A 19,540-nucleotide genomic window follows, 5' to 3' on the forward strand; every position below is an offset into this window, starting at 1 on the left:
CTTGAAAGTCTCTAAGTGCTACATTGGTTTAAACCCATCACAAAAGTCCATTTGTGAGGGAATAGATCGGAGGGAATCTTAGCATCAAGAATGTCCACATCATGCTTGGGCAAGACAGTTCTTTCTAAGAATTTATGGTGACATAAAATATTGCAATTTTTCTTTTCTAAGCAAGCATATTATAGATATGTTTAACAGTTATATGATACAATAATTAACAGGGTGGGAGGCTCTTATATTAATCCCAAACCAGCAAATATAATACAAGAAATAAAAACATTGCTATTTACATAGATGATATATATTTCTCTCTTTAATAATGATTATCATATCTTGAACATAAAAGGGCTATTTACATAGGCTATGTTTTTTTATTATTTTTTATTCTTTACCTGTAGTGACATGGTGCCATATTTTTTATTATATGAATAAGTAAACTTACAAACTTATATTATTTTATTTGATACATTAGATTTATTTTATAATAAAAATAATTTTATTATATTATATCACATCAAATCATATTAGTTTATAGATTTATTTTTACAAAAAAATTTTATGGCTAAAACATTTCTCATTATCAAATTAAACTCCTAACCTATTTGTAAGAACTTGCAGTCACATTACTGCTTTGCAATTTTATGACAAACATTTCTCATTCCTATGTTCCAATGCCGACGTATCAACGCATCCTTTAGTTGTTGCATTTTTATGTTCCTGTTTTCTTACCCAATAATCAAGATAAAGTAGTCGTAAAAGATTTTTATAGTCAGTTCAAACAAACAAGATGCAATACATATTGTTTCACTGTGACTTTTAGTCTCAGTCAAATAGTATATTTATCAGACTAAATAAAAATCGCTTTAAACGACTTTCTCTCAATAGAATGAGAGCCAATTTTTAATTTCAGATATTTTTATTATTATTATTATTATTATTATTATTCTATTGGTATTGTATTTGTTTATTTTGAAATAATTGTTAATGATTTAGATTTAATTTTGTACCATATAACCCCTTAGTTTATCTACGAAGGTTAGGGTGAAAAAAAAAAAAAAAAAAAATTAGTACGGCTAACATTTGCAAGATAAAACAGATTGAGAAACAGCACACTTCCTTTCCCGATCAAGGCAGAGTCGGATAGGAAAGAGACCTTAATAGGTAGTTTTCCATATGAAAATTCCTGTAATCGGAATCAAAATCTGTACTTTACCTCCAATTTGTACAGCTAGAAAGCAACCCGAGACTCAGAAGCCTTCTCTTCTTATATCCAACCCACAAAAAATCTCATTCGCTTCAAATGTTCTTATTTTTCATGGATACCCATCTGTTTTTTCACTAATCGAGGTACCCGATTCTTGCCGATCCAGATTGGTCCGTGCAAGAGCTGTTTCCGGGTTATTAAGTTCAGGTAAAATGCCGATAATCCGCGTACAGATCTCTCTGAATTAGAACCGTGACTGCTGTATACTTTGTCGTGACTGCTGTATACTTTGTTTGGTTGTGGAGAAATGGAACGATTCTTGTGTTTTGTGGTTTTCTGATTAATGTAAGTTTGTAAACCTGAAGTACTAGTCACAGAGAGAATTTTAAACCTTAAGTAATGCAAATAGTTGATTTGCTTTGATAAGCTGAGCTTTTAGATTCTATGGCCTCGATTGATGAGAATTCAACGTGAAAGAATTTCAAGTTGCTTCCTTTCCTTTATTTCCTTCTGCCTTTTCAATTAAGCATTTTTGTCACTCCGCATGAATTTCCTTGTTTGTGGGGTTTTGTTTTTATAATTCTTTATTATTTTAATTTTTTTTCCTATCTGCATATAAATGTATTTTTCTGTATTTTTCTTTGTTAGGCTTTGATTTCGTGATTGCAAGTCTTGACGTGGAGAAAACTTATAAATTTTTAACTGGGAAAGTTTGACATTGGTGTTTTCGACCTATGAGAATCTTTGTAATTTTGAATGGAAATCATGGCTGAAGATAATTGCGATTGAAAGTCAGGATTGAAACTTTTGAAAATGAGTCGATCTCCTTCATTTACAGTGAAGACAGAACTTAGTCCAAAACTCAATCCTGAATCGCTGCAGCAATGGGTTGTGGCCTTTTGTATTATTAGATTTGATCTTGAGCAGGGTCAGCTTATTGAAGAGTGTTACCCACCTGACTGTCTTACACAAGATGAGGAACTTGAAATTGCCTTGAGTTCATTCCCGGATTCTGTTTCCCAGCACCAGAATCGCTCAAGTATTCATGACTGTATCTTCTTTTTTCGGTTTCGAAGAAGGGGTGATTCTCAGTTGGCTAATGTTTCTTCCTCCGAGAACACAGCAGTTGATAAGGAGTTATCTCCAAAGAACATGGACATAAGAAATCTCAGAAGATCCAATACGAGAAATAACAATAAAGCTTCAAGATATATGTATGGTTATGTTTTTAATAGACAGAGACATGATGAGAGGCTAAAGCGAGGTGGGGAACAGAAGTCTGTGGTAATTTTGTCTCTCAGTCCTTATTCAAGTGTGTTTAAACCCTTGTTACAAATCATGGGTCCGTTGTATTTTGATATTGGAAAGAAAGCTCTTGAGCATATCGCTGCTTATGTTTCATTGTGGCCTGCTCCTGTACCAGGTCAGCTAATGGAGCTTCCAATAGGGAATGCCATGCTTAAAGTGAGCTTGCCACCTGCTCATAGCTTGCCCTTGAAAAGTGGAATGTTTTTTGAAGAGTCTGTTTCCTTTATGGCTCCTTTACTTCCTAATAACCAGTCAGTACCCCAGGGTCTTTTCCATGATTCCGATATTTTTGGTACATTTCGGGGGCTTCTATTGCAGCTTTGGGTGTTGTGGGAGTTGTTACTCATTGGTGAGCCTATTCTCATCATTGCACCAACGCCTCCCCAATGTTGTGAGGCTGTAGCCAGTCTTGTGAGTTTGGTTGCACCACTACTATATAGTGTTGATTTTAGGCCTTATTTTACCATCCATGATCCTGTATTTGCACACTTGAACTCACTTCAAGAAGGAGACATTTTTCCTCCAATGGTTTTGGGTGTGACAAACCTCTTTTTCCTTAAAGCTCTTCGTAACATCCCTCACATTGTTTCAGTTGGAAGCCCTACCAACTCAAACCAGCCTAATCTTGCAGCAAGGTCTTCTAGTGGCAAAATTTCTGTTAGATCCCAAGCATTTGGTCTTCAACAGCTTTCCTTGAAGCGGTTTTCTCCTTCAAATTTGTTAAGTGCTGTGAAGTTGAGAAGAGATGGTCCCCTTTGTCTTATGACGGAACATAAGGAAGCTATTTGGAGCACTTATGCTGCAACAACGAAGCCGGACACTTCTATCTTGAATAGGCTTATAGATGCTGGCATGTCCCCTAGGGTTGAGGAGTCAATGTCACTTGTTAACAATGAGATATTGCGGCGGCATTTCTTGGAACTCACTACAAACTTTTTGGCCCCTTTCGGTCCATATTTTAGGAGTAAGACACCTTCAGAAGGCTCTTCGCCATTTGTTGACCCTCCCCCTCTCTCTCCATTTAATGCTGATGAATTTCTTGCAAGTTTGTCTGCAAGGGGCCCAGGGAAGTTCTTGTCGAAGAGAATGAAGTCTAATTGGATGGATCTATACAGGTAATTATTGTTAACCACAGCTACATTGTTTGCTACCTATCTCCCTCCCCAAACCTTCTTATGTATTGTTATCATCACATATGGAAGTGATTCTTTTGTGCAAACCTCTAGTTGGTTACTTTTGTCAACTTAATCTATCAATTTCATTTTTTCTGAGATTGAGATGCTTTATATTTCTGTCAGGCGGTTTTTGAAAGGTTCCAACTTCATGCCATGGTTTCAAAGAAGGCGTGCTGTTGCTGAACAAGAACAACATAAACTGTGGAGACAGGCAAGGATGAAGACCGACATACAGCAGTTCATATCTAAAATGTCTGAGTTGGAAATTGTAGACTCATTTAATGCTATTGAAAGGCATCTTCTTGAAGAACTACAGGTACTTCCCTTCTGAGATAATATTCTATATTCTGCTTTATTGTTCAGATATTCTCCAGACTTGGAGTAAATCATGATGTCTCTGCAAACCCTTAAATAGGCATTTGCAGCTTTCAAGAAAGCACCTTAATGTTAAAAAATTACATTCTATGAACTCTGATCATAATAAGGGAGCAGTGATCTTTTCATGGGAGTGGTAGAAGAACGGGGATAAAGTGTTCGTTGTTACTGCAGTAAGGATTAAGATCTGAAAGATGATTTATTAATTAATGGTATAGCGACTAATTTTTCAACTTGTCATCCAAGTAATTGAATGATTCAAGTGGAAGTATATAATAATGTTGGGCTAAGGAGGAGTCGATGCATTTGCTTTGAATTTCAAAGCATCATTGAATGCCAAGTTAACTTTGATGTTATCAATCTCTCTCCTTCAAGCTTCCACCTTGTGATGCCTATAAACATGGCATTTTTTAAAGATGGTAATAAAGAATAAATAACTAAAAGATGGGAGAGAGGCGGTAGGTAAATTTGATTCTCAAGCAATGGTCTCGAGTGGAGAGCAACCAAAAAAAGAAAAAAGGGGACTGGGAGAGAGGATGAGTGGTCAGAGGAACGGGTGAATATATATGTAGTCACTGCTTAACTCAGTCATTATGCCTCTTCACTGCATGCATTCATAAGTGGAAGGTGGAAGGAGTATGTGTGTGCATATATAAAAATATATATATATACACACATAGACACACCCTGTAGCTCCCTTAGCTCCTCAAACATCCTTTTGGTACGAGTTTGTTGAAACCTGAGCCCCAATTACCAATCTCAGGTTGAAGACCTCGGCTTGGATTGGATAGTAATTTGCACAAACCCTAGCTTGCGTCACATTCAGGAGCATTTGTGGATCTAGGGTTAGAATTTTAGGGAAATAAAGTTATGGTTTAAAAGATTGACTTGGATTCGAAAATAATGGAGAATACTAGCAAAACCGCTATTCTTGAAGAAAATTGTTATTTGGAAGCTATTTGGTAAAAGAAGTATGTGGGTTTTGATAAGTAAGGAGAATGGCTTGATTTGGAGGTATAAAGAAGGAAAAGGTGAAGATGACTTTAGAAATGCATGCTTTCAATATTAATAAAACTAGTTGCACACCCTTGCGTGTGTTTTTTTTTATAAGTAATGCTGTGCACTCTTGTGTTACACGGGTAAAATTGTTAATTATCAATTCTATTATTTTCTTTTTATCAGTCTATTCTATTTTTTAAAATATGTTTACAACTTGATTTTGAAGTTGTTTGAATGTGACCTTCAATTACTAATCATAATAACTTAGATATAACAGAAAGAAGATGAATTGTTATATGGGAAAGAAGACAAAATGTTCTAGATCTTTAAAATTCCAAGTTGTCTAATTTTTGGCATGACCTTGCAAATTATTTTAAATTTAAACGACCAAATTTATTGTCATTTAACATAAGAATGGATGATGTGGCTCAACGAGAACGAAGTTGTTCTTTCGTAAATTATGTATTTCACAAATACTGATAATCCCATCAATCAATTTCTTATTATAATTATGATGGAATATTAATTATATAGACCCAATGACTTCTAGGACTAGGAATCCTAGTTTGACTAGCAAGGAAATTTTCAGGAAAACCCATAAAAGACTCTTAATACTATTAGAAATTGTATAATAATATTGAAACCAACACAACTCACAAATTAATAAAAGCTATTTTAACCCTAAAACCTTATATGACTCATGTCAATCTGTTGTTATCTGTGAGCACCACACAAGAAATTTTTCAAGTGCTAAAACTGAAAATTACATTAACTCGACTTTCCTTTACATGCCTGCATCATTATCTTCTATTGGTAGAATCTTAGTCATTAGTTTTGAAGTGCCAAGTTACAAGAATCTTTGAACTTGGAACATACATGGACTATTACTTTGCTTTGGGAAGCAACAATGTTGACATTTGACATCTTTACAGCCAATGTTCTGTTTGTCTTGCACCTTTATAATCTCCATCACCGTGAATTATTTAAACTCTTCATTACAGCTAAAATTTTAACCTTATGATTTTCATATAGCGATTGAATAAGGCATTGCCATCACTTCCAATTTTTCTTGCTGGTCCTTTGCAGCATCACTTTTAACATCATAGCCTTGCTTTTGTGAAATTTCTAGAACTGTTTCTTATGATGATGAACAAGAAGAGTCAGTTCTTGCTTTGCAAAATATTTTTTGAAATATTTACCGACAAGTGCTATTCCAACTGCAGTTTTCATTACTTCATTTCCTCCAAAGTGGTTTTAACAATTCCCACTTTGCCTTGAAGCCCCTTTTTTTTTTTTTCCTTTACTATTCTTCTGATCTTCCTTGAGAATGTTGAATTAGGAAACAAGTTCAATGTTTGTGAGTTCATAGGAAGAAAATCAAGATTTCAGTTGAAGGAGGATTGGATTTTTATCTCTGATACCAAACTGATGCAGGATAACTAGAGAAAATCTGTCTACATGTGCTTTTGGTCCGCTTACAGTTGGGGGAATCTGTGGATTAAGAACTTGAAATTATAATTTTAGCATAAGCACTATTTTCTGAAGGCAAAATTTTTGATAGCTCTGCAGCTGTATTTGGGAAAGGGCTTGGTTTGGGGATGTAAAGAAGAAGAAAAGGAGATAATATGCTGCTGTTCAGAAGTTATGTGCAAAGTGACGTGAATGTTAACAATTTTGCCTAAAGAAGAAGAGGAAGGGAGAGAGGAACAGTCTAGGAAAATGTCTTCAATGACATAAAACACTCATAATTACCTTAATCGGATTTGAATTTTGAATCCAATGAGCAATATTTGTGTAGTCATTGAGTCTTACTTAAGCCCCTCTGTCTAATACTCTTAATTTGGCACTAATAAAGACTCCTAATATTAAATTTTAGAATAATATACACCAAACATAATTGAGAAATTGTTCCCAAATTAACGTTGTGTGCATGAATTTATGAGATTTAAGATGATGTCCCTGAGGATGAAGATGTGCATAATGTCAAACTCGAGAAACCAAGAAAACAAGAAGAGTGCTTTTCGGAAAAACTGACCATCTCGGTTCAGCCATCTCTCATTATCCAGGCTATTAGCCAATGCTTTACAAGGAAAGTAAATATCATGCTATACATGGGAAAGTCCAAATTATCTATCAGTTCCTAATATTCAGCATCTATACATTGTAAATATATTTTGAGTACAGCTAATATTAATAGAAAAATAAAGTCACATGTAACAGCCAAACATTCCTAAATTGTATACACTAACATCCCCCCTCAAATTGATGCTGGTAAGTCAACCAGCAACAATTTGCCAACAAGGAATTGATGCCATTGTCCAGTCATTGCTTTGGTGAAGACATCGGCCACTTGGAGAGCAGAAGAAATGTAAGGAAGAGATATCACCCAACTCTCCAAGGTATCTCAGATAGAATGACAATCAACCGCAATTTGTTGTGTGTTCATGGAAGACGAGATTGTTTGTGATCTGAATAGCACTAATGTTATCAGCATGAAGAGGGGTAGAATTAGTTTGATGAAACCCAAGCTCCTCTAGAAGACCACGTAACCATAAAATTTCAGAACAAGCAGTAGACACAGCACGATACTCAGCCTTAGTAGATGATTTAGAAACACGATCTTGTTTCTTACATTTCCAAGAAATTAAGGCATCACCTAAAAACATACACCAACCTGTAGTAGATCGACGTGTATTCGGACACCTAGCCCAATCCGCATCACTATAGGCAACAAATTGAAGAGATGAGCCTGTAGGAAAGAATAACCCGTGAGTAGGTGACCCTCGAAGATAGCGGATAATGCGGTGAACTGCAGCAAGATGAAAGTGCGAAGGAGAAGACATAAACTGGCTGACCTGATGAACGGCAAATGAGATATCCGGTCAAGTAGTTGTCAAGTAGATAAGACTCCCAACCAAGCGCCGATAAAGAGTAGGATCATCCAGAAGATCCCCTTCATCAACAGAAGAAGTGTCTTTTAAACCAGCCAATGTGATAAGATCTTGAATATACTTATGCTAGTTTAAGATAATACCATTGGCCCGATGATGAACTTCCATTCCCAAGAAGTATGTGAGCTGGCCTAGATCTTTCGTATGGAAAGTTGCAAGCAAATATCATCCACATAAACCAAAAGAAGGACTATACCCGCCGTAGACTAGTGGAAGAAGAGAGGAGAATCATACTGACTTTGTATAAAGCTGAAGGTAAGAAGTGTACTAAGAAACTTCTCAAACCTAGCTCGAGGAGGATGCTCGAGCCCATATAGAGAATGCTTTAACTTACAGACATCATGAGGAGAAGTAGTCATACCAGATGGAAGCTTCATGTAGATCTTTTCTTGGAGATCACCATGAACAAAGGCGTTCTTCACATCCATCTGATGCAGTTGCCACGACTGTGAAGCGGCAATAGCTAAGATGGTTCAAACTGTGGTCATTTTGGCAACAGGAGCAAATGTCTCCTCATAGTCAATCCTATATTCCTATTTGTTACCTAGAGCTACAAGGCGAGCTTTGTACCAGTCCAAAGAGCCATTAGAACGAAGTTTTACGGAGAGAACCCATTTACTCCCAATAGGTTTGATTGTAGAAGGACAAGGAACAATATCCCAAGTGTGATTTTCTTCAAGTGCTTGAAGTTTTGCTTGCATTGCATTTTGCCAACACTCAAGTTCCATGGCCTGGTTGTAGTAAAGAGGGAATGGAAATAGAGGATAAAGTAGCTACAAGAGAGATGGGGGAGGAAAAACCATACTGATCAAGGGGTTGAGAAGGACTAGTAGACCGGTGAAGAGTTGTGGAAGCAGGAGTAGGATCAAGTGCCAGGTTAAGATCTGGAGGGGCACTGAGAAAATGGAACTAGACTCATGTTGACTACATTTTTCATGCACAAAACCAGGTTTGAACCTTTCCACAATTGCTGGGGAATAAGAAAAGCTAGGCAGAAGAGATAAAGATGGAGATGGTAGCTCAACATGAGATGAAAAGAAATATTGATTTTCAAAGAATACCACATTCCTAGAAACCCTTATATGACGAGCATGGGGATCATAACAAACATAACCCTTTTGAGGGATAGCATAACCAAGAAAAGCACACTCAACAGATTGAGCAGTTAGTTTATGTCGTTCATGAGTAGGGAGATGCACAAAGCAAACACAACCAAATGCATGAAGATCAGAATATGGAGAATGGCCAAACAAGTTAAAGAAATGAGAAACATGATTTAACGTAGGAGAGGGTAAGCGATTGTTCAAATGAACCGAAGTAGAAAGCGCTTCACACAAAAAACGAGAAGGAATGGATAATTCAAGTAAAAGGGGTTCTTACCACATCAAGAAGGTGACGATTTTTCCTCTCAGCAATACCATTTTGTTGCGGTGTTGAAGGACAAAACGTTGAGAGATGATCCCTTTGCTTCAAAGAAAGTCCTAAAACTCATTAGACATGTATTTTCCTCTAGGATCAGATCGTAAGACCTTGATGCAGGCATAGAATTGAGTCTCAAGAAAGCAAGGAATCACTTAAATACGGAAAAACTTCTACCTTAGCCTGAAGAAAGTAAATCCAAGTAAAACGACTAAAGTCATCAATGAAAGTAACAAAGTACTTATAATGCACATGAGAAACAACATGTGTAATCCCCCAAACATCACTATGAATAATATCGAAACATTGTGAGGCACGAGATGCATGATGAGGAAAATGTAGAACTTTACTTTTGCCAAGTTTGCATGTTGTACTATCAAAAGAAAGATCAAGAGAAGAACATGCTTTATTTTCCAATAAACTAGAATTAAACAAAGTACGAAGTAGTCTGAGTTTGGGTGACGTCTATGCCACATCTTATTTCTAGGACTAACAACATTACAAGCAAAGAAAGTAAAGGAAAATTAGGGATAATTGTGGAAGGAGTAATGTGTAGAGGAAAGAGCCGTCCCACTTTAGGTCCACTCGCAATCATCTTCCCATACACTTGATCCTGCACAACACAACCAGAACGAGAGAAATAGACATTACAATTATGATCAACCAATTGACCAACAAAAATAAGGTTTGTGAAGAGATCAGAAGACACAAAAACATCAGTCAAGGAAGGAGAAAGATCACCAACAGCGCCGATAGGCAGAGAACTGACATCAGCGGTGTTAATTTTTAAGTTTCCATCCTAATTTCTGACATTGGAAAGAGGATTAACAGTATTTGTCATATGGTTAGAGGCTCCAGAGTTAAAATACCATGGCTTAGAGGGAATTGTATGACTACTTGAGAGCCCAAAAGTAGAAAAAGCAAAAAGTATCATCTGTTGTACCATTTCAAGAGTGAGTGTGGTTGGGTTTGCGATGGCTATAGGAGGAGGAATAGGAACAACCTCCGAGGCGGCAGGCAATGCAGCAGAACTAGAGGCACCAGCGGAGGCATGATAAGTAGTACCCTGCTTTCGCTCAGGTTGAATGGGACAAGCGAAGATGATATGACTCTATTTCTTGTAGTAATTACAGAACTTCTAGGGACAATCCTGAGCAATATGACCAAAGGCTTTACAGCTATGGCACTGGACAACACACGTCTCGACCCTTATTCCTCCCTTGTGCTGCATAAGCCACAGTAACAGGAGCAGTGACAGTAGCCCGATGTTCCATGGCAGCCTGAGTTACTATACGCTGCTCCTCATGAAGAAGTTCACTCAAACAAGCATCCAAAGAGGGTACAGGATGACAATTCATCAGATTAGAACGTGCAATTTCAAAATCAGAACGTAGCTTTATCAAGAATTGATCTCTCTTGCTTGTTTCATGCATTGCTTGAACAGCAGAGAGAGCGGTAGAGGGAACATTAGCATAAACAATGTCTGAATAGTCAGCCCAAAGACTTTGAAAACCATAAAAATATTCATCAATGGAGAGACTCCCTTGTGTGAAATTAGCCATCTCATACTCCAATTGAAATCACCTAACCGTGTTATCTTGATTGTAAACATTGTTAAGGTAATTCCACATGTCAGCGGTAGTTTTGTAAGGCCTTAGATTGAGCTAAGGATCCAGGTTATAACCCAAGCATCCTTGATCTCCCACTTAGACAAAGCCTCTATATTTCTAGGTGCGGGATCGCTCTTATCAATATGACCCCATAATTCTTTTCCTTTGACAAATAATTGAAACTGAAACTCCTAAGCAGAATAATTTTTGCCAGTATAACGAATATGGAATGAGTCTAATTTATTGGATGACATGATGGAACCGAGAATAAATTATCCCACCAGAAGATTGCTGCGACGAGCACGAAAAAAACAGACGTGCCAAGGAAAACCCAGACCAGAAAATCAAAACAATCGTAAAAAAAAATTACCACAACAGAGAGGGCCGAAATTGAAGCCAAACCAGGAACAAAGGGCACTGAAACAAGAATAGAGCCAGAAATGTGCGCCAAAATCCAGAAAGTAGCAATAGAGGGCACTGAAACAAGAACCGAACCTGAGAGACAACATAAGGCGCCGAAATCAACACAGGAACCAGAAAGCAGCAACAGACAGCGCTGAAATCCCCAAAGAAACACCCCCGAAAAAAAAAAAAAAAAAATTCAAAACAGGCAAGAATTACGAACCTGCTCTTGATACCATGTCAAACTCGAGAAACCAAAGAAAACAAGGAGAGTGCTTTTCAGAAAAACTGACCATCTTGGTTCCCATTAGCCAATGCTTTACAAGGAAAGTAAATATTATGCTATACTTGGGAAAGTCTAAATTATCTATCAGTTACTAATATTCAGCATCTATACATGGTAAATATATTTTGTGTACAGCTAATATTAACAGAGAAATAAAGTCACATGTAACAGACAAACATTCCTAAATTGTATACATTAACACATAATGCATGAATTTTGGTGATTGATCTATAAGAATTGGATGATCCTATATGGTCCCAATACCTAGTGGAAAACTCCTATGATCCTTTCATTATGGTATCTATAAAAGGTCTTGGATAAGAAAACCCCATGTGCAGTAGCGTAATAACTCACTCAGCCTTTAAAATCTTTCAAGCATTGCCTCAATCCATTTTTGTTGTGAGCTCTATACCGAAAAAGTTTCAAGTTGCCAAAGTGAACATTAAAGCAGTTTAGCTTTTCGTTCACGGCTGTACCACTAGAAGTTGGTCTACCACTATTTTGCTAAATTAGGAAAGGTGAGTTTTTGAGATCAGGAGATTGCCTTGGATAATGAGTTGATCTCAACTTATTTCATTTAATCATTATAATTTTTTCAAACTTTCAAACAAAATATAATAAAAACTCAAACCTTTTCAAATCCCAAAACAAAAAAAATATTAAAAAACTATATTTTTACAATATTTTATTCAACTTTCATCTCATCTCAACTCAACTCACTGTCCAAACCTACCAACTGAACTCATTTATTCCTCATTTTAATAAGTTCTACCCTGGTTTGAGAAGACTTAGAGATAATATGTAGTCATTTTCTCTTTTGTTGCTTTTTGTGACCCAATCCCAAGAGTACTCAATGCAGTTTACTTGGCTTTCAATATGGTAACGGTACGTGGGAAATATGGCGCACACATATGTAGCCATCTAATGGTGTAAAAACTACATGAAGAGAAGGTAATTGTTGAGGACGTAAAAGAAATAGAATAAAGTTGAGTTGACTTCTGAGGAGTAGCTTAGAGAGAAGTTTGTATTGTCCATTTAAGGGGATCTGGCTTATAATAATTGCGTTGAGAGTATGCAGTGAAGTTTTGTTTCTTACAGTTCCTACCAGTCTAAGTAAATATCAATTGCATCTTCATTGTTCAAAATAAATGGCAGTCTCTAAGGAACTGCTACACCCGTAGATACTGTCAAAATGGGTAGTAGTTTACAGTGTTTCTCCTTTGTACTACAAATGATTGAGCTCGATGTGCAAAGTTCCATATGTTACTGTAAATTTGTAACGTTATCAAGCAGCTATATAGTGAATAGTGCGGTAATTTTTATCGTTCAGTTCATGTGAATATGTCAACGGTCTTTATTTTATCTGTTGTTTGTTTCTTGATTTCTTTCTCTTTTAATGTTTGGATCATTAGTCTCAATGTGCCTGGATGATTCATTTGGCTTTGCAAATAAAATTTTTCATTTAGGCAAAAGTACTACATTTTGCTTTATGTGAAATATACTTAGATGTGGATTGGTTTTTCTTGTAATGAAGATATATACCATGCCAGTACATTTACGTTCCTGCCAAATGCAATCTTCACAGCTGCAGCAATCTGGAAGGGCCAGTGCAGACTCTGCATCATCTTGCCAGAAACTGAAAGGAGACCTACGGACGGTTTTCTCAGTGCTTCCTAAGGACATGCAGCAGCTTCTGCTTTTCAACCCACAAAGAGCAGCTCTTCTACAAGGAAGCTCTGAACTTACGAAACTTCCCGGTCGCCCATTGGTACAAGTTGGTGTGGTATCTTCCACTTCACCCAGATAATACTGGGAAATTGATTGACTAAGGTATGGATGGACTTCTCATGCTGCCAAAGGACAGCAAGTGTGGTTATTTTGTAGCTTCATTATCAGACTGAAATTAGTTGTCTTTTGTGCACAAATGATCTACAAGGTAAGATGGAAATCTACACAATCTAAATTCCTTATCAGATCATTGCTAACCACTAATATCATTATTTCAACTTTGTGGTCTCCAAGTAAACAGATACACAAGAATCACGAAACTCTTCATTGAATCACCTTTTCCCAAGCACACTTGAGATATTTGGAACTCCACAGACAAATCTTATTTTTTTGTGTAATTTATTGGCACCGGGTAATATTCGGGAAACAAGTCCGGCTAATCCCGGGGGCGTCCAGGCCGATAAGGAGTTCACTGCAAGTGCTTCAAAAATTCTAGTGGGGTTGGTGTTTACCACTTAAGTACAATAGCTTAACATTAACTAGTGTTCAGATTATGACAAATGAAACCCGTTTCCTATATGGTATATACTTGATCTATATGCCTTTCATTGGTTCCTAGAATTCATAGAATGCAAACTCCAGCATGGCTACACTGCATTGTTTCGGTTGCTATGGTTTGTCATTAATCGAAATAGTGACAGAAACAACATAACATTGAAACTCAATCAGATTTAAATTAATCAGTATATCCTCACTTGTATTCATAAACTTCAATCGCTTGAATCTCGTTTCGTGTGTTCTCTTTTATATCTTCTTGAATCTCATTTGTCCATTCTATAAAAAACCATTTTTATATGGAAATATTTTGAGTTCTTGTTTGTATTATTGTTAAAAATTGACCTAAAGTTTTAATGGAAGTAATTAACCTAAGAACTAAAAGATATATTTTTGAAATAGAAGTGTTTGTAAATAACAAAACTCTTTATTATGTTTGTATGGCAGACACCTTTAAGCTACAATTGTACTGGGATTCCATCCCTCATGAGAGAGGAGAAATGAATGAAGTTGTGAAAACAGGACCACTTGCAAATCTTATCTCCACCATAAATCTTTAGATCTTTATTAATTTAGCATTGATGGCTGAACGCGACATTCTTGATTGTTTCTAATGTTGAGATCTTTGGATATCTCAAAAATCTGTACCATTCTCTCAAATTCTTCTTGGGTCCTGTCATTCTCCTTCTCCTCCCCTCCACGGCATGAGATTGGTGACTTGCCCCAGCAATAGACTGGTGCTCTACAATTTCATTTAGATGCTGTTTGGATTGAGAAATACTTTCAATCCATCGCATATTATATTATTTTATCATTATAATTTTTTCAAATTATAATAAACAATTCAAGTTTTTTAAATTTTAAAATAATAATAATATTAAAAAATAATATTTTAATAATATTTTATTCAACAAAAACAAAATAAAAAAATTTATATTTTAAGAAAGTGATGGGGGTTGGTTTAAACAATTAACATATTTAATATCTCTCATTGACAGTTCCTCTTAGATGTTAGCAAATGAAACCTAAATATTTGGTATTTTTCTTAAAAAAACAAAAACAAAAACAAAAACAAAAATTATAACGAATATCTAGCACTAAGGGTTTGTTTCTGTTTGAGCTGGTACGTGTTTATCCTTTTGAGTTGAAAGAACAGGTTTCTTCGTCCATAGTTACAAGACCTTTGCAAGTGCCATCTAAGCAGCATCTCGAGCTGACACCATATTTTCAATGAAAGAATTATATTGGTGTGTATGCTAAAAGATTATAATTTAGAGGGAATTTTGATTTTGATGAATAATTTTATACTTTTTCATATTTTAATAATCCGAGGAGAATGGCTCATCAATAGGGAAAATTCACACTTCTGTATTAGAAAGTAGTCATTCTTTATAATATATATACCGAGAGTAATATTATATACAGTCGTAAAGTGTGGAAGTGCCGTATAATTATTTTAAAAAGAATAAGGTATACTATTAAAAATTAATTTCTTTTCATACGAATCTCGTATTTATTTATTTTTTTAAAAATAATTAGATAGTATTTACGTGTTCATGACTATAATTATAATTTCTTATATATATTATATAGAAACTATCTCAAAGTCAAGTGTTATAATTACAAATAAATTTATAAAATGATGTGGTTTAATATATTATATTAATTTATAAAATTATTTTTATTTTATAAATGATGTTAATTTATTATTATTTTTGAACTTTGTATGGATACGGCAGGACGACGACTAGTTCTCTTTCAAAACGAAAGGAAGGCTGCCATACACGAGGGAGGACGAAATGTGTGGGTGCATTTTAGCTAAAAGTTGAAATGGAGAATTGGCCACGTCTTAGAGTGAGAGAGAGCAATGCAAAAGCTCTTTCATTCCCCATGTCCCCCAAGAGCGCGTTGTATCCACTACCCAGCCAGCCCTTTTTGTTAAGAGGAGTGATACAGTTATAAATAGTTATAAATAAATTACATAAAAATAAATTTATAAACTGACGTGATTTTATAAGATTTATTATATTTATTTTTTAATAAAAATAGTTTTATAATCTGACAAATCATATTACGTTATATCAGTTTATATGATTATTTTTATATAATTATCTCCCTTCTATGTCACAAATTTTGTAATTAAATAAGGAGAATGATAAAAATAAAATTTATAAAATATTAATTCTTCAAATCTATTTTATATAAAAAGAATTTATATTACGTATTCACGACTACAACTTTGTGACTAAAATTTATAAAATAATTCATATTCTAACATCTCAAATCATATTATTTTGTAAAATAATTTTCTTGTTTTTTATTTTATTTTTAAAACTCATTTTAGTAAATATATATACACATTTTGTTTATGTACAATATAAATAATCTAGCCCTTTAAACTTTGAGACATGTTTTAATTACAAAAAGATTATATAAAAAATAAACTCACAAACTGACGTGATTTAATACAGTACGTTATATTGTAAAATTATTTTTATTGTAAAATAAATATGGCGTATGATATAAAGCTATATCAATTTATGAGATCTCTTTATAATCGTAGTAATTCTCTAAACTTCTAAAAACTAAAATTATGAATAGTTTTTTCGTAAAATTATGAATATTTTGAGTATTAATTTTACTATCATTTAGCTCCAAATGAGAAGAAGGATACTGGTAGGATGATTAGGATGGGATTTGAAAGGCTTTTGGATTTGAGTTTTGCTATATATAGGCACAGTTGCGTATTAATCTATGTACCAATACTGATTCATTCATATTTAAAATTTAAATTAACACTGTTTCAATAAAATCTATTTTTTTATCAATCACATCACATTGATATACAGATTAATACATAATTATGCTTGTAACTATATTTTTCCTTTGGATTTTTTAGAGTGTGAAGGAAAATCAGAGTAAAGGGAGCGTGGTTGAGGGCACCTTGTGGTGATGCTATTTTGAAAGATTCTGTGTCTTCCTCTCTCCTTTACTAAGTCCATGATTGCAAACGTCTCACCTCCAAGTGAAAACGATGGCAATTACAACTTCATTTTTTACACCAAAAAGAACGGAAAATTTCACTTTCTATTCTCAACTCTCAAGAATTTTACAACTTTGTATAGTTTAGAAATAACAAAATTGATACATTAGATCTTCCCTTCCGAAATTTTAATTATAAAAAATTGATTCTCTGTAATCTTAAGACTTGTTTGAATACTAAGAATATATCAAAGTTTTTTGTGAATATTAAAAAAATATTTTGTGAATAATAGTGAAATAGTTTGATTTAAGATATTTGATTGGATTTTGAGAAATGAGGAAGGAAAAATTGAATAAAAATATTATAAAATTAAAATTTATTTGAATATAATTTTATAATATAAATTTTATTTTAAATTTGAAAAAGTTATATTAAATTTTTTTTTGTATTTTATTTGAAAGTTTGAAAAAGTTGTAATGACTAGGAAATGATTGATAAAAAAAAGTTAAATATTTAAAATTGAAAAGTATTTTGTGTTCGAGTGATGTTTGAAAATGAAATATTTGAAAATATCTTAAAATAATTATATTCCCTAACGAGCGCTCAATCAATTTTAACCATAAAAATAAATGAAAAATATGAAACGGAGCACAATATAGACAATATAGTCTATTAATAATTTGAAAATAGAATGTATGAATTTTGATAATTTTAAGGTGCAAAGTACAAATTACATACTAAGTTTAACATGCAAAGTATATTTATTTAAAAGACTAATTTTTTTGTGAGATTGAGATGACTGAACATGACAAATAACCCATGCCTTCAATTCCAAAGTGGTCCTCTTAAATTGATAGTTTGATGCCTACCTCACTCCTTATCCTACACACATTCCGTTCCACTTCCTACTATCCTACGCACCTTCTTCGTCTCCTTTGGTGTTTGCTTTTCTCCAATTTCACAACCAAAGAACTGAGTCTCCAGAACACTTTTTCCTGCTCTAAGTTGGACGGTTGCAAAGCCAAAACCATGTCAAGTGTAGTAGTTTGGAGCAAAGAAGAAGATAAAGCTTTCGAAAATGCCATTGCTGTGCATTGGGTGGATGAGGACTCCAATGAGCATTGGGAGAAGATTGCTTCAATGGTCCCTAGCAAAAGCATGGATGAACTGAAGCAACACTACCAAATGCTAGCGGACGATGTACGAGCAATAGAGGAAGGACATATACCTCTCCCCAGCTATGTAGGACAGGAAGCAACATCTTCAAGCAAAGACAATCATGGCCTTTCTGGGTCTTCTGATTCGAATAAGAGGTCAAATTGTGGTCATGGAAGTAAATTTTCAGGATTGGGAAATGACTCCGCCGGGCACGGAGGGAAAGGAGGATCGAGGTCAGAACAAGAACGACGAAAAGGGATTCCATGGACAGAAGAAGAGCATAGGTATTGTTCAATGACTCTGGATTCATGTTGAATTTTACAAACTCTGCAGCTTAGTGGTACTTGCAGTGCTATCTTTCCAATTGTTGAGGTTGGAGCTTGAGTTGAGTTAGATTTAAACCAATACTAATGGATCCTATACCTATATCTGACTAAAGAAAAATGATTGAAGTTGTATAATTGGAAATGAGTTGTGTTCTTTGGAAAATCATGTGTGAAATATGATAAAAGAAACCATAATTCTCTATAAATTCTTGACACTGACCAACTTTTGGTTCTGTAGGTTGTTTCTACTTGGCCTTGACAAGTTTGGCAAGGGGGATTGGAGGAGTATTTCAAGAAACTTTGTCATTTCCAGGACTCCCACACAAGTGGCCAGCCATGCCCAAAAGTACTTCATTCGCTTGAATTCGATGAATAGAGACAGGAGGAGATCTAGTATCCATGACATTACAAGCTTGAACAACGGAGATGTCACTTCTCATCAAGCACCCATTACTGGCCAACAGAACAACATGAATATGTCTAGTGCAGCCACCATAGGACCACCGATGAAGCACAGGGCTCCGGCTCCACTGCATATGCCTGGTTTAGGCATGTATGGAACACCGGTTGGGCATCCAGTCGCTGCTCCACCAGGGCATATGGCATCAGCTGTTGGGACTCCTGTCATGCTTCCTCCTGGACACCATCCCCATTCCCACCCTCCTCCCTACGTAGTCCCAGTTGCTTACCCAATGCCACCACCGCCAATGCACCAATAACATTCCTCCCTGTTGTAGTCAAAGTTTTCCAGGCTTGCATACAGACGAAGCGATTTATACAGGGAAATATCACATTGCATTGGGAACTCTATGAACAGATCACAGCGCACTGTTGTATCAAGTTCTAATCGAAATATGCTTTGTAGATTATCACTACTCTATTAATGGCCTTTATGTTATATATATATATATATTAAAGAATTATTTTTTTTTAATGCTCAAAACAGACAAGCAAAGCGTTTTGTTATTACCTCGTATAATTCCAGACCCGGGTGAGCGGGATGGTACAGCAAGCATTTAAATTGCACTTAATTCATGAGCAACCGGGGGTGTTTGTCTGGT

General features: G+C 35.2%; 3 protein-coding genes across 9 annotated transcripts; 2 read left to right on the forward strand and 1 right to left on the reverse strand.

Moving 5' to 3' along the window:
* Positions 1–1,066: 1,066 nt before the first annotated feature.
* Positions 1,067–14,231, forward strand: LOC122296141 (protein DENND6B). Of its 7 annotated transcripts, none has more exons than XM_043105589.1 (5): positions 1,067–1,411; positions 1,853–3,627; positions 3,811–4,003; positions 13,264–13,559; positions 13,752–14,231. In XM_043105589.1, exons 2-4 carry the CDS (start codon positions 2,018–2,020, stop codon positions 13,534–13,536), a joined length of 2,076 nt encoding a protein of 691 aa, XP_042961523.1. In that variant the 5' UTR covers positions 1,067–1,411; positions 1,853–2,017; the 3' UTR covers positions 13,537–13,559; positions 13,752–14,231. The 7 variants fall into 7 exon arrangements, 5 of the variants coding, with proteins under 5 accessions (XP_042961523.1, XP_042961524.1, XP_042961522.1 ...); XM_043105590.1 differs by having other exon boundaries at positions 13,759–14,231; XR_006238402.1 differs by having other exon boundaries at positions 1,068–1,411; positions 13,264–13,665.
* On the reverse strand, positions 9,760–13,408 carry LOC122296142. Its single transcript, XM_043105593.1, has 3 exons — positions 13,272–13,408; positions 11,412–11,536; positions 9,760–10,044 (listed from the first exon to the last, which is right to left on the reverse strand). The coding sequence occupies exons 1-3, from the start codon at positions 13,282–13,284 to the stop codon at positions 9,859–9,861; spliced, it is 324 nt and encodes a 107-aa protein (XP_042961527.1). The 5' UTR covers positions 13,285–13,408; the 3' UTR covers positions 9,760–9,858.
* A 3,615-nt stretch (positions 14,232–17,846) lies between the features above and the next one.
* On the forward strand, positions 17,847–19,359 carry LOC122295614 (transcription factor MYBS1-like). The gene is made up of 2 exons (XM_043104682.1): positions 17,847–18,437; positions 18,718–19,359. Exons 1-2 carry the CDS (start codon positions 17,857–17,859, stop codon positions 19,196–19,198), a joined length of 1,062 nt encoding a protein of 353 aa, XP_042960616.1. The 5' UTR covers positions 17,847–17,856; the 3' UTR covers positions 19,199–19,359.
* The last annotated feature ends 181 nt before the right edge of the window (positions 19,360–19,540 follow it).

The sequence above is a fragment of the Carya illinoinensis genome, chromosome 15 (genome assembly GCF_018687715.1).
Source record: "Carya illinoinensis cultivar Pawnee chromosome 15, C.illinoinensisPawnee_v1, whole genome shotgun sequence".
Lineage (NCBI taxonomy): Eukaryota > Viridiplantae > Streptophyta > Magnoliopsida > Fagales > Juglandaceae > Carya > Carya illinoinensis.

Bases quoted from the DNA above. Each gene is read 5' to 3' on its own strand.
- LOC122296141 (XM_043105589.1), top strand. From the start codon at position 2,018: ATGAGTCGATCTCCTTCATTTACAGTGAAGACAGAACTTAGTCCAAAA. The intron at 3,628-3,810 runs GTAATTATTGTT...TATTTCTGTCAG, and splicing joins AATTGGATGGATCTATACAG to GCGGTTTTTGAAAGGTTCCA. The intron at 4,004-13,263 runs GTACTTCCCTTC...CTTGTAATGAAG, and splicing joins ATCTTCTTGAAGAACTACAG to ATATATACCATGCCAGTACA.
- LOC122296142 (XM_043105593.1), bottom strand. The intron at 10,045-11,411 runs GTAATTTTTTTT...TGTGTTGTGCAG, and splicing joins TTTCGGCCCTCTCTGTTGTG to GATCAAGTGTATGGGAAGAT.
- LOC122295614 (XM_043104682.1), top strand. From the start codon at position 17,857: ATGCCTACCTCACTCCTTATCCTACACACATTCCGTTCCACTTCCTAC. The intron at 18,438-18,717 runs GTATTGTTCAAT...TTGGTTCTGTAG, and splicing joins TGGACAGAAGAAGAGCATAG to GTTGTTTCTACTTGGCCTTG.